The sequence below is a fragment of the Zonotrichia albicollis genome, chromosome 2 (genome assembly GCF_047830755.1).
Source record: "Zonotrichia albicollis isolate bZonAlb1 chromosome 2, bZonAlb1.hap1, whole genome shotgun sequence".
Taxonomy (NCBI): domain Eukaryota; kingdom Metazoa; phylum Chordata; class Aves; order Passeriformes; family Passerellidae; genus Zonotrichia; species Zonotrichia albicollis.
Genome location: NC_133820.1, coordinates 116,018,059 through 116,032,458, shown reverse-complemented (window position 1 = coordinate 116,032,458; position 14,400 = coordinate 116,018,059). Strand labels below are relative to the sequence as shown.

The 14,400-nt window shown below is 46.3% G+C and overlaps 1 protein-coding gene across 4 annotated transcripts in view; it reads right to left on the bottom strand.

The window, feature by feature from the left end:
• MAP6 (microtubule associated protein 6) overlaps window positions 1-14,333 on the bottom strand; it is a 48,797-nt gene extending 34,464 nt beyond the window's left edge. For 2 of the 4 annotated variants that reach the window (XM_074536148.1, XM_074536147.1), the window contains exon 1: window positions 13,504-14,333. In XM_074536148.1, coding sequence (XP_074392249.1) covers window positions 13,504-14,222 — 719 coding nt within the window. In that variant the 5' untranslated portion in view covers window positions 14,223-14,333. The remainder of the gene's footprint in view (window positions 1-13,503) is intronic. The other 2 variants (XR_012579202.1, XM_074536149.1) reach the window with 2 other exon arrangements.
• Between the last annotated feature and the right edge of the window lie 67 nt (window positions 14,334-14,400).

Here is a 14,400-nt window from a genome sequence, read left to right as displayed (position 1 = left end):
CTGTCCTGTTTGGTCAAATCCTGATCCTGACCTGAATAGGGTTTTCCATTGATCTCTGCAACAGCTACATGAAGCCTGCTCTTGAGTCATAGAATCATTTCTATTGGAAAATATTTCTGTGATCATCAAGTTCAGCCATTAGCCCAGCACTGCCAGGCCCACTATTAACCCATGACCACAAGTGCCACATCCACACACTTTCTGAGCACCATCAAGTGTTTTCCAGCCAGGCAGGGCAGGTTCAGTGGTCCCACATTAAGCTCTGCTGTCAAGCAATGACGCTTTTTATTTCAAGTCAACATGAATGTCAGGAGGCTGTGAGCCCACTAAGTGGTTATTTGTCTTGGTTGCAGAAATACACAAGGTTTTACCATGGGGTAAGACTCCAACAGTTGGAGCCCAACATGGGATGGAAAACTGAGAGCATGGCAGGGAGCAGAGAGGGTACCTGGGACAATGACTGATGATCAGCAGAGGTCATCAAAATAACAGAAATCAAATGTCACCACACATACAGCCAGGCAGCTTTTATTAAAATTGTAATTGCTTGATCCAACCTATGCCCTGGGGAGCATAAAGAAAAGCTAGCAGCACCAAGGTCACTGCAGACAAAAAAATCAATGCAGAGAATGAGTGATAATGATTTTCCTTTCTCCTACATTCAGAGAGGAAGACTGTGGAGATAGCCTCCTGGCATCTCCAGAGAGGCACAATATCCCTTGAACTTTGTCCAGCAATGCACTTCATACACTTTTAACTTTTGACATCCAAGTTTTGCTCCTCTGGGCTGTGACAACAGCAGGTTTGAGCATCCTAACCCACTGTTACATTTCATAGATGCAAAGTTAATAATCCATTTCTCTCTTCCAAAACCATTCCATACTTTCCAGCTTCCTGCAATGACCATGTCTGCTGCACTCCTGGCCTCTCTAATGGGTATCCTCAGAAACTTCTCTGGTCCATGACTACTGAAGTACAAAACCAAAACCCGAACAAAAACCTATTTACCCAAGTCTTGACTAGTGTGGTAAGATGTCACATCCTTTCCATGTATCTCAGTACTCTACTTGCCCCAAAGTATTTTGTTTGGAATGCTTTTGTTCTTAGTTTATTATTTTTTAAAATGAAGTAACAATTACTGGCATGTGATTTGTGATTCCCTGCAGAATTGTTCCTCCACCAGCTGTCCCCATCTGCACCAGCACCACTGTTGATCCCTACGGATCCCTGCCCTCTCCTCTCCTAAACTGCTGCTTCTTTGTTTCAAGAGATTTCTTCAATATGTCAAGAGCTCTTTGAATTCCAATTCAACCAAAATTATTTAGCCAAACATAAGTGAAGGACTCAGCATGAGATTACATGGATGAAATATGACTCTGGACAGGCTCTGAAGTGGTCGGGTCCTAATGCCACATTCTGCCCTTACAAATCTCTTACCTGTAATAAAGTGTCATGGTTTGGAATGGGAGGAAATTCAGAAAAGTGGTGCAAAGTGTGAAAAATGCATGCTATATGATTGACTCTTCACAAATATTAAAATGAATATTATATGTGTTGTGTTGGAAAGTTACACTGTATAAATTTTTTTAGTTGTGCTGTATTAGTATTTTTAAGTAGTGTGGTGAATATAGTTTTTAGGCTACAGCACAATATTAAAATAGAAACTATGTGATGTAAGATACTTTTTGTAACTAGCTCAAGGAATAGATAAGATAACCAAGAAATTCTTCACATAAAGGTAACACCAACAAGACACCAATATCTCAAGAGAAGAATTATTGTCTCTTTACTGGGACAATCCAGACTTCTTCCAGACTTCTAGGAGCCAAGAAATGATGGGGAGGGGGGGAGCAGCAATTAAGCAGGAGACACCCTTTGTTTGAAAAGAATGTTTGAATCATGTATGAGATATATGAATATGCAACAGGTTATCAGGCTATTGCTTTTAATGGTTAATCCTTTGTTAGCGAAGAGTGCTTTTGTGGCAGAGTGCATAAAGCACCCAGACATCCATAATTTTTTGCTTTTTATTGTCCTTTTTTGTCCTAACTTTGATTGTCCAAATTCTTATTGTCCTAATTTTTATTACTATTTTATTACTATTAAACTTCTAAAATTTTATCACAAGTGATTGGCATTTTTCACGCAAAGATAACCCTTTCAATGCTTCAACACTCCCTCGAGTGAGAGAAAGGAGAAAGATGCAAGCATGTAAAGGAACAACATGAGGACACCAATGTCAGTGAAGAAGAAGTCAAGTCCCAGATGGCAGGGGTGAGGAGATGCCTTATTTTTGAAGCTGAAATCCTCTTGTAAACTATGAAGAAAGGACTCTTTTTCCCTAAAATGCATGAAACTATGGGGAGATTAAGGGTTCAAACTGATATTGAGCAAAGGCTTCCATGCTAAAGTAAGCAGATGTTGAAATGGCTGTGATCCCATGAGAAGTTTGAACTGAGAAAGAGAGAAGAGCAGTCCTGTGCTTCCAGGAGAAGATCTCTGTTTTCAGGGTTTAACATGATTTTAGAGATAGATAATGAGAACTTTTGCCTTTGAACAGCTCATCTTTAAAACAATACCCCTTAAGTTGAGATATCCCATTGACAAGCTGTGGGAAGGCTTGTGGCAATAGTAAGGATTTCATGATGGCAGATTTCCCTGGATGGCTGCTAGTGGTGAGAAAATTGAGAGCTGTGAGAGAACTGGTTTTTCTCTCTTGTGGAGAAGTCTCCAATACCTTAACAAGAGGGACTTCTCTCCCTAAAGGAACTGAAGAAAGACTATTTTAGAGGTGGTAAACTGACTGGAAATTTTAAGTCTTGTTTCTTTACATTGTCAGTGGGAAAGAAAAGGTTGTGGAGGGAGGAAAAGTGTTCTGAAGAATCTGTTTTGATTCTGACTACTTTTTTCTTTTAGTTGTTTTTAATAAAATTTTCTTTATACCCTTTTAAAGTTTTGAGCCTGCTTTGTTTTTCTCCTAATCCTGTCTCACAGCAGTAAATGAGTGCACTAGTGATTGGCCAGTGCTGAACCCACCACACTCATCAGCACATTGATTGGGGAAATCTCAAAATTGGGGAAATCTGAAAACTGGGGAAATCTAAAATTGGCAAACCAAAACCACTACACAAAGTACCAGTTAGAATAACAGGAGGAACATAGCGCTGCAAATGCAAATTGCCTGTTGGATATTTAAGGCATCCTACACCTAAAGAGGCTCCAAGAGAGCTGGAGAGTGACTTTGGACAAGCGTCTGGAGGCACAGGACAATGGAGAGTGGCTTCCCACTGCCAGAGGGCAGGGTTAGATGAAATATTGGGAAGCAATTCTTCCTTGTATGGTCCTGGCCACAGATTGCCCAGAGCAGCTGTGGCTGCCCCATCCTTGGATGTGTTCAGCATCAGAGAGTCCTATTGGTGGGCTATTCAAGGATGAATCTGAGATAAATGACCCCTAAGTGACATGAAAGACCTGCACAAAACTGAATTTGTAGTCATCAGCTGAGAAAAACCCAAGGAATGACATAAGAACTCAAAAGCTGGTGTCCACCAGTGATCCCTGTCAGATCACCTGAACATGGACATCTGTCTACCTGCAGGGTGAGTGTAAATTAATGAAATCAAAGGAAAAAGAGGAAAAATCTAGATTTTAACATATTTTATAAATAAATATCTTCTCCTTCCACAACATCTTACACTGAACTTCATACAGTAATTTCCTATAATATTTCATAAGTAGAATATTCTTGATCATTTGTTCCTGTGGAAACTTGAACACATTTCCAGCACCTGTGCAGCTTCCCACGGGATGTTTACACACAACAAAGAAGGATGCAGTGTGCACAGCAATTGAGGTCATGGTGATTCCCTTCATTTCCCCTTCTGCACAGCACATAAATGCAGTTTTTATGTCAAGGGCATAACCCTGAACCTGGACATTGCCAGACTTCAGGACACAATAATACTTCTGTGGGCTGGAATGTGGTGTTTGCTGAAATCCAGACTGGGGACCCAGGTTAAATCACAACTGTTTGCAAGTGTTTGGAGACTTTAAAACAAAATACAGCCTCTATTTCAGTGTTTACAGCTCCCTTAATTAGAGCAACATGGGTATGAAAGTGGGGTACAGCAGTGCACCACCTTCACATCTTCACTCTTCCCAGGCCATAATTACAAGTCAAGTCTCTGTTTCCTCCTATTTTGCATCATGTCCCAAGTCTGACATGAAAAGACCAATTTTGCACAACCATCCAGTTTGACTTCCCACCCAATTTCCATTTTAAATATCAGTGTGACATAGCCCAAAGCCTGGTTACTAGATTCCAGCACTAACTCCCTGGAGCACCCCTACTGCCCAAGAGGGTGTGAGAAAGATGATGATGTGTACATAAACACTGATGGACCACGAGACATCAAGACCCAAGACTGAGATAGGACGGGCTGGACAGACACACCTGACTGCAACTCACAACCACAGTGTGTTAAATTTTAAGATTATATGGTGGCTCTAGTCCTGCTGGAGTGTCAGGTGTGATTCTGTTGAAGCAGGGATCCTGTGGAAGAGTGTAGTTTTCCTCTGAAGATCCAGTGGTGGTGTAGATGGGCCTGGTCTTCCTCTGGAAATCCAGTGAAAAAGGCTGCTCTGGTGTCCCAAAATCTCAATTATATCCAGTTAGGAATGCTTGGCTCCTCCCCCTGGGTGGATCATCCCACAATGGGATGCTGCAATTTTATCAGTCATGCAGAGACACTCAATGGCCCATTAACAGAAGATATTTCCCAGAGGGAGGATTGGTTTGTGGAAGAGATAAAGCAAACTGCCCAATTAACAGAAGATAATTTCCCCACCTCTAAGGGGGCAATAGACACTTATCTTGCAATCCAGAACATCATATAATGACCTATTAATCAAAATAAAGCAGTTATTAATAGAAAGCAAAATTTGTTTGCAATAGAACACCTGCAATGCTGGATTTGGGGAGAAAAAATGAATTGGAGTCTAAAGGAGTAACTTGGTAAACAGCCCAGTTTGTGTGTATAGTATTTCAATAATATATAAAAATAGATATACATAGATATAAACATAATATATAAAACATTAGTATATAAAATGTATTAATATATAGAAATAAATAATATATAATTACAAATTATTATATATCCTTCCTATGTCCTTTATATATGTATATACACATATACCATATATATACACCTATATACACCTATATATATGTATATAAAAAGGACATTGGGAGGATATCCAGATTATTGAGTTATACAACAAGAGAAATAAAAATTCCATTCTATAAAACTTTCCTAAAATGTCCCTTTCCCTCCTGGCTGGGGCTGACCATGATAGCAGAAGAGCATCCCTGCTCTTGCCCCAGTGGAGCAAGGCTTAGCCAAAGACACCATATGAATATATATATATATATATATATATATATATATACATACATATATATATAAATACATTCAGATCAGAGCAAAGAACAGTGAGATTGATGCAAGATTGAGTGCAGAAGTACTTAGAAAGCTTATTTAGCTGGCAGGAGACAGGAAAAGGAAAGGTCATGCTCTAAATGCAAGACGAGACGTATTTATAACATTATATGTCTTAGTGATTTATTTGAAAAAAGAAAGGACAGGTAATCTAAATTAGTTGATCTCTCTCCTCTTTATTTACTTTGTGTTACAGTGGTGGCTTGAAGCCACCAAGTAAAAGTGGGATCTGCTCTCCAGCATCAGCTCGTGTATCCCAAAGGAGGTGGTGGTCTCACCAGACACAGAAGTGTGTGGAAGGGGAGGAGGAGAGATGTTTGACATGTCCTTTGACACGATAACTGACTTAACAGACAAAAGAAATGTGAAAATCTACTTGGTTTCAGCAAAGCATTTTATCCAGGGCCACGTGAGAAATGATTAATTAAGCCAGTGAACATGAACATCAGCAGAATGGGAACCCAGGCAAGGGAAATGACAGTGATGAATGTTGGAAGGCTGAGCTGCAGCCTGAAAGAAGGTTAGCAGTGTTTAACATTTTTGAGGTTGACTTTGGCACTAAAAAAAGTAGGGCAATGTTGATGACACCTAATGACACAATGCAACCGGGAGCACCAATGTGTAGGATTGGGAAATCACAGGGGAAGGAGGGGATTGACCTTGCTGCCATGTTCAAAATGGAATGAGAACTAGTAGTGAATTCTAGGCTTGGTACAAATCACCAGAATTTATTGCTACGGGATGTAACTGCCTAGGAAGGAGAAGAAGAACAGTATGGACATCCTTGTTATCAAAGAGTAAATGAGGGATTCATAATGAATCCGTGATGCCCACAAACACGACTCATTGAGTCTTTAGTAGGAATGGGGACCTCATCTCCAAAGGGCAGTAGTGTCCATCTCTGTTTAAGAAAAAGAGATTTCATCTCGGAAAAGTTAGAGAGACAAAGCTGATACCAGGAAGTAAAAATGTTTACTTCCTAGCTACAGAGCCAAATGATGTGGATACTGTACCTGGAGACACTGAGCAGTGACATTTGGACAGGGGAAAGTCACTAAGTATGCCAATAAAACAGGAAAAATATAAGAGAGAAATAAACCAAATAAAACAGCAAACTACAGCCTGTCCATTGGCCCAGACTGTAAATGAGTTGCAAATCATCAGAGACTGAGGCCTTCCTGCTGGCATAATGCAACTAAAAATTCTGCATTTCTGAGACAGAGCCTTGGATGTGACTCATAAAGACTAAATAACAAATCAGATAATTGGACTTCAGGGTTCAGAGGGTCCTATCCAGCTCCATGTGGCTGAAGGTCTCTCTGAGGTGGCCCAGCTGAGCAGGAGCAGAGGAATAGTTGCTCAAGCATGTTGGCTCCATCACCTGAATGCCACCTCCATCTCTTCCTCCTGCCCTACCATGTCCTAAGGCATGCACTGACCAGCTCCAGCTTGCACACAGTCAAAGCAGCAAAATTCAGTTTTACCTACATTTACCTACCCCTTGGCTTTTGGGGCTGGATGTTGTCCACCTTGAACTGACTGCAGGGAATACATTGCCACATACTCCAACCTGGATCTTGCAAATGTCCCCAGGTTGGAGACACCACTGGTCTTTCCCAGCTGATGGACTGCATCCAGAGGAGATCAAGAGTGTGGCAGAACAGCTCTCTGCCTGCATGCCATGCTCTGACACTGGCCAGATGGCAGGCAACCACCACAGATGCTCGCTCGCTCACCCTCCGCTGCTACAGCTGGGCAGAGCAAAAAAATTAAATGAAGGGTTCATGAGTTAAGATAAGGACTTGGAGAAAACACTCCAAGGGCAGAACAGGCTCAACTTAAAAGTACAAAATCAATTTATTGCTAACAAAGTCAGAGGAGGATAATGATAAGTAAAATAAGCCCTTTAAACACCTTTTATCCCCATTCCTTCCTCCTTCCCACCAACAGCTCAGGGAGACAGGGGGTGGGGTTTTGGTCAGTTCATGACCTGAGATGATCTTCCACTGCTCAGGGAGAGAAGTATTTCCCCTGCTATGTCATGGGGTCCCTTCCCACAGGAGACAGTTTTCTGTGAACTTCTCCAGCATGGTTCCAATCTCACGAGCACCACACCTCCCAAAACTGCAGCAGCATGGCTCTCTCTTTCCACAGGGTGCAGTCCTCCAAGGACAGGCTGCTCCAGCCTGGGAGCAGGGCCCCCTCTCTCCACCAGGCCTCCCACTGGATCACAGCCTCCTCCAGGCATCCACCTGCTCTGGTGTGGACATCTCCCCCAAGGGCTGTGGGTGGATCTCTGCATCCCCCATGGATCCGTGGCCTGCAGGGAGACAACCTGCTTCACCATGGTCATCACCATGGCCTGCAGAGGATTCTCGGCTTTGACACCTGGAGCACCTCCTTCCCCACTGACCTTGGTGTCTCCATGTCATTTCCCTCACATGTTCTCACCTCTTCCTTTTCTCTGGCTACAAAAAAACTGCGTCCCACTTTGTTTTGATTTTCTCCTTAAATCTGTTATCACAAAGGCGTTTCCACCATCTATAATTTTCCCAGCCTTGGCCAGCAGCATGTCCATCTTCAGAGCCATCAGGGCATGGCTCTGCCAGAAACGGTGGAAACTTCCAGCACCTTCTCACAGAAGCCACCCCTGTGGCCACCCTGCACTTCCAAAAACCAGGCTGTGCAAAACCAGCAAAGCCTGTATCATCCATCTCCATGCTCGTGTCTTAATAAACACTAGGCCATTATTCATTAGTTACTCATACAACCCATCCCTGTGGAATCACCAGACATTGTGTCTCCTCCTGCCACTGAAGGTTTGTATCAAATGACCCCTGAGACAGAGCTCAGCCTGTGCCAGAGCTGCCAAACACCTCTCTGAACAGCCTTTTCTGGATGGAAGAAAACATTCTGCCCCTTCCCTTCCACCTGAGAAAACTGGATCCTTCTGCCTACATGGTTACTTTAATACACACTCTCATAGCTGAAACAACAAGGATTTGGAGAATGGTATCTGCCCAGGAATGTTCTCTGGCAGTGGAGTCTGGGATAGCCCTCACTCTTGCTATTAAACCTCTTTAACCTCTAAAACCAAGGTGGTTGCATCCAAACTGATTGCAGGGATAAGTTCTTGGCTTGGGAGTGAGTGTGTGCTACCAAACCCAGTGTGAGAAGAGGGCTAGGGACAGTTCTAGGAACTGGAGTTTACATGATGCTTCCACACCCAGGAACGTGTCCTGGGACTCTTTAATTTACTAGTATAGACATAGCTATGGATCTGATCAGAAGTTTCAGAAGGCAATGGAAAATCTCCCATCTTACAGCATAAGCAGTGTTATTAGCATTTTCACCAAGGTAGGAGCTGTCCTCCACTGGAGATTTTCAAGAATACGTTAGATAGAATCACAGAAACACACAATGGCTTGGGCTGGAAGGGACCTCAGAGCTTATCCTGTTCCACTGCCCTGCCATGGGCAGGGACACATTCCAGCAGAGCAGGTTGCTCCAAGCCCAATCCAATCTGCCTTGGAACCTTCCAGGGATGGGGCAACCACAGCTTCTGTGGGTACCCGTGCCAGGGCCACAGCACCCTCACATCTGTGACCCTGTTCACAGGGGTCCGAGGATGAGGGAAGAGATGAGGATCTGACTCCATGTTTCAGAAGGCTTGATTTATTATTTTATGATATATATTATATTAAAACTATATTAAAAGGAATAGAAGAAAGTATTTCATCAGAAGGCTAGCTAAGAACAGAAAAAGAAGGAATGATAACAAAGGCCTGTGTCTTGGACAGAGAGTCCAAGCCAGCTGACTGTGATTGGCCATTAAATTAAAAACATCCAACATGGGCCAATCACAGATGCACCTGTTGCATTCCACAGCAGCAGATAATTACTGTTTACATTTTGTTCCTGAGGCCTCCCAGCTTCTCAGGAGGAAAAATCCTAAGGAAAGGATTTTTCATAAAAGATGTCTGTGATACACAGCCAGGAATTTCTCCCTGGTATCCCTTCTAACCCTGCCCTCTGTCAGTGGGATGCCATTCCCCCATATTCTGCCCCTCCAGACCCTTGCCCAAAGTCCCTCTCTGGCTGTTGGAGCCCCTTTAGGCACTGACAGGGGCTCTGAGGTCTCCCCAGAACCTTCTCCAGTCCAGGCTGAGCACCCCCAGCTCTCCCAGCCTGTCTTCAGAACAAGGAGGAGCATGGATTTCCTGCCCTTCTGTACCTTGGTCCAGCCTTCCTTTGCGGACATCCCTCCCCAAATTATCTCTGCTGTGTGTCTGAAAAGCAGGCAGCAAGTCTCCAGTGCTGACTCATTCATCTCTATAGCTACTACAGATTCTCATTTGCTCCACATCCTCAGTACCTCCAGGGTTTGGGATGAATGACAGAACATTAGCAACAGGCAATTCATTAGTACTAGAGGCAGCCCAAAATTTTCCATTGAAGCCTTTATTGTCTTGTTTCCTCTGCTAGGAAAGGAAGTTGGTGGGAGGGAAAAAATAATTGGTTTGGTAAAAAAAAAAAAATTAAATCTGGTTTCACAATATTACTTCTCGGGGGAAATTAATTTTCTTAGTACTCATTTTGATACCTTACAAAGGGGGTAAATGTTTCCTTTAAGTTTTGTATCTTTTTTTTTCAGGGAATAAAGGTAACAAAAGAAGCAGAATGCAAGACAAAGAGAAGGGGGAAACAACACCCAAGAAACACCTAATTCTGTCCTTTTCACATAATTTCCAGATAAAAATGGAAAGTATTCATTCATTCCTTCTTTTATTTTTGCCAAAAGTGCTTTTAATTGTTTCACATCCACCAGCAAATGCCACATTTTGTTGCTTGTTCCCTCTGATCCCAAACCCCCAGAGCCAAGTCCAGCCCACTCCATCCTTTGGGAGAAATGCTCTGCCCATCCCATCCAGAAGTTCAGGAGGAGAAATCCCCTCACCCAACACAGATAAAGCCCTCACAGAACTGAACAAGAAAACAGCTTCATCCACCACCAGAGGCTTTCCATGGGGCTTGTCACTGACCTGGCTGAAGGATTTCCTGCTCCTTGGTGTCCTTCAGGGTCCACAGGCCACACTGGGAAGCAGGACCAAAGGGAAGGGAAGGGAGAGTGAAGGAGATGTAACCTGCCTTGGCTACCTATAAACTTGGGCAGCTCATGTGCTGGGGAGGGAAACTGAGGCAAGAAGCCCCTCAGTGCTGGAACCTTGCTCGACCATTGCACACCCAGTGAGAGCAGTGGGAAAAAGTCCATAAATAAATCCCATACATAACTGAATAGTTAATAAATTATAGTTAATGAATATATACATATAAAAATATAAATAATGTAAATACGATAAATAAGATAAGAATAAGAGAAATAAATACTGGAAATAAATCCTAAATAAATTTATTCTGTAGGATCCCTGGGCACAGGCAGTCTCTGGCAGACATCCACACTCCTGCCCCTCTGGCCTCACTGAAGGCTTCTGGCTAAAATGCTGATACAAACAAATCCCCCATCCCTCTGGCTGGGAGGAACCTCCATCTTCCATGGATATCACCACCAGGCACCACCTCTGTGTGGGCCTGGGAGGAGGTCACAGGCACATGGTCTCTGGGATTTTCATCTGTCCAGGCACACAGAGGTTAAAAAAGAGAATTCTTCCCTTTAGCATGGACTTCCCTCATGACCTTGGGCTAGCTGCTGACTCTATCCCATGCTCTCAGGTATTTCTCACATGGAAATAATACCCAGTGGGACAGAGCAAGCTTAAAAACTCCTGCTGGTCTGCTCTTTGGTTTCACCAAGGAATTGTCTCCCAGCCTTGGAAACATGGATTTGCAGCAGTGACAGAGGACTGTAAGGGAATCTCCCCCTGACTCTCTGCTGATGGAGAACCTTCATCCATGCACAAGGAACAAAGCCCCATGTGAGCCATCCTTGCTGCTCTCTAGCAAGAGGTCATGAGGGGGTAATTTTTGGCTGCTGGGTGGCCCATAAGGTTGCCCCAATAGGCTGTGAGTCTCTATCCCTGGAGATGTACAATATCCACCCAGCATGTCAGCAGACAGGCTGTTGGCAGTAATTAGGACTTGGAGAATTTGGCTTTTTATAAGAATCCAAACAATAAACAACACTTAGAAGATGCCTAATTTGAACAGAAAATGAGAACAATTAGCCAAAACATCACTTAGGCATTAATGAAGAGGCGCTTATGCTCTATGGCTGAGCGTCAGAGCAAACATTTCTGCAAGGAAGAAAAACATGGAAGTGGGAGAGAACTTTCCCAGGTGGGAAGAGAAGCCCTAAAGAGTACTGTGAAAGCCAACAAGCAACACAAAGAAGGCCGAATCCTTCTCGTTCCTCTTAGGTTTAACATCCCTGCTGATTCAACCCCTTTCCTTGGGGAGGAATCCTAGCCCAGTGCCTTAGCAGCAGACTGGAGGAACAGGGAGGTGAGCAATCTGTATTTAAATATGCAAATAAGTCCAATTATCCTTTGTGGCAGTAGAAGAGAAACAACACATCAGCTCTCCAGTTCCAGGAGAAAGCTTTCTGCTTTAGCCCTGCTGTCTCCAGCAGACCTTACAAGGTGAGCAGACAAAAAGCTGAGTCTCAGTTCACAGCAGATTTCAGGGCTGTGTCACTCCCAGAGACTCCTTTCCCAACACTCTCCCACCCTGCAAAACAGAGGCCCCAAAAATCCCTGGGCACTTTCTCGTGTCTCAGCCAAGCACCACCATCACACCTGGATGCACCTGAGCCTCCAGCATTACCCAGGGAGAGTTAAGAACTGACGCCAAATGACAGCAAAAATCAGGATTTCACTGCTTGAACTGTTTCCCACTTAGGGAGGGGGGAAAGCAGATGACTGTCAGCTTTGCTCAGTGGGACAGAGGAGGCAAGTCCCAGCTTCATCCTAAATCTGCATTAATGTGTTGCTTGTTTGATGGCCAGGTGTCACCTCTATTCAGAGTGATAAACACCTCAGCATTCACACAGCTATAGGGAAAGGCAAAACAGCTGCAATCTCACTTTTTGCACCACAGCTTTGCTCTGTGCCACCTCCTCCGTGGCAGGGGTGGGCTCTGCCAAAGAAAGTGCTGGAAAACACAACTGCAGCAAGCCCTCCTTGCAAACGTACATGCAGGGCAGCCACTCCATCACTTGCTTCTGCATTCCCAACACATCGAACGCCCTGACCCGGAGAGAAACAACAACAGCAGCTCGCTGCGAGGAGTTTCACACTTGGAATCCCAAACAAGGTCTCTGCTGCCGAAGTGAAATAAGGGCACGCATTCCTAGCTGGCTGGGGAGGTGCTGGGGGGACAGAGGGATGTGTCATCCCCTGCTGCGCTGCATTAAAACATGGCAGCGTCTGAAGGCTGCCCCACCCAAGCGGCCTAGGATGCGTGTCCCTCATCCTGGCGCATCCAGGGATGCTTTGTCTTGAGCGGGGCCAGCCTGAGACGCTTCCTGGGATGCTCCTGCCCCTGGGTGGGGCACTCATCTATCCATGATGCGGTCAGGCTGCAGGTCCTTTGGGCTGGCTGCAGCCTGACAGCCAGGGATGTGCTCGGCAAGGACCAGAAGTGACTTGCACATTCCACGGAGGTGACCCCAAACATTACCCATACGGGAACCCAAGGTGGTGGGTGTCTTTGAATTTTGGAATTAACAGGAGGGGGGGAACACAAAGACACTCAAACCCGCTGCCAAACCCAACAGACCGCCAACAAAAAGTGTGCATGTATTCACTATCTGTACAATACCTCCTGCTCCATCATCGATTCCCAGAGAGATGGGGAATTTAAGGACACTCCCCGCGCAGGAAATCGGCAAGCCAAGCCCCCCCCCGGAATGTTTCACAGCCTCACTCCCTGGGTGGGATGCTCCTCCAGGGAAGCGCACAGGGGCTGGATAAGAGCTGAGGAGGGGCTGGCAGGGTGGGGACCAGGATGGATGGGGTGGGAGTGGGGGGAGGATATGTCTTCTCACCTGTAGGACGAGCTGACCCCCGCCGCCACCTCCTCTTTGATCTGCCTGTTGACAGCATCGGCAGCCGCCCGGCCTCGGCTCGGCTCCGCCGGCTGCCCGCCCGCCTCCTCCGCCTTCTTCCGACCCTTGTCTCTCCCATCCCCGGGCCGCGCTGCTTTGGGATGCTCATCCTCCGCCTCGGGGTGCTCCTCCTTCTTCTCGGGAGCGATGTGCACCTTCCGCCGCTTCTCCTGAGCCGGCTTCTCCGGGGGAGCGCGGTCCAGGGCCAGGACGGGGGAAGGTCCCGGTTTGGGGATCCAGGGATGGTCGCCCCGCTTGGGGATCGGCCAGGCACGGAAATCCTTCTGGTACTGCGTCTCCTTCTCGAAGGGAGTGTCCGAGGGCTGGTACTCGCTCTTGGGCTTGCAGCTCGGCTCCGGCCGCTGCACCTTCCAAGGCTTGTAGTCGTGCCGCATCACCGAGTCGGCCGGGGGGGAGGCGTGCGGGGCCGGGCCGGGCCGGGCGGCGCCGGGAGCCGGCTCAGCTCCCGTGGCCGCCGCAGCCGCCTCGCCGCCCGGCTGGGTCTCGATGGGCGCCGCGGGGCGCGGCGGGGGCGCGGCGGGGTGCTCGGTGGCCTCCGAGTACTTGGTGAAAACGAGCGGGACGGCGATGTCCGCCTTGTCCAGCTGGTTCCAGAAGCGGGCGATGCAGCAGGCACGGGTGATGCAGGGCCACGCCATGGCGGCCCCGCGCCGGGAGCGACCGCTCCGCGCTCCGAGCCCCGCACCGCTCCCCGCCTCGAGCTCCGCGCTCCGCCCGCAACGCGGAGGCGGGGACAGCGGGAGGGGCTTGCACGCACACGGGCACGAGCACGGCACGGCACGGACACGGCATGCACACGCGGGACACACCTGCACA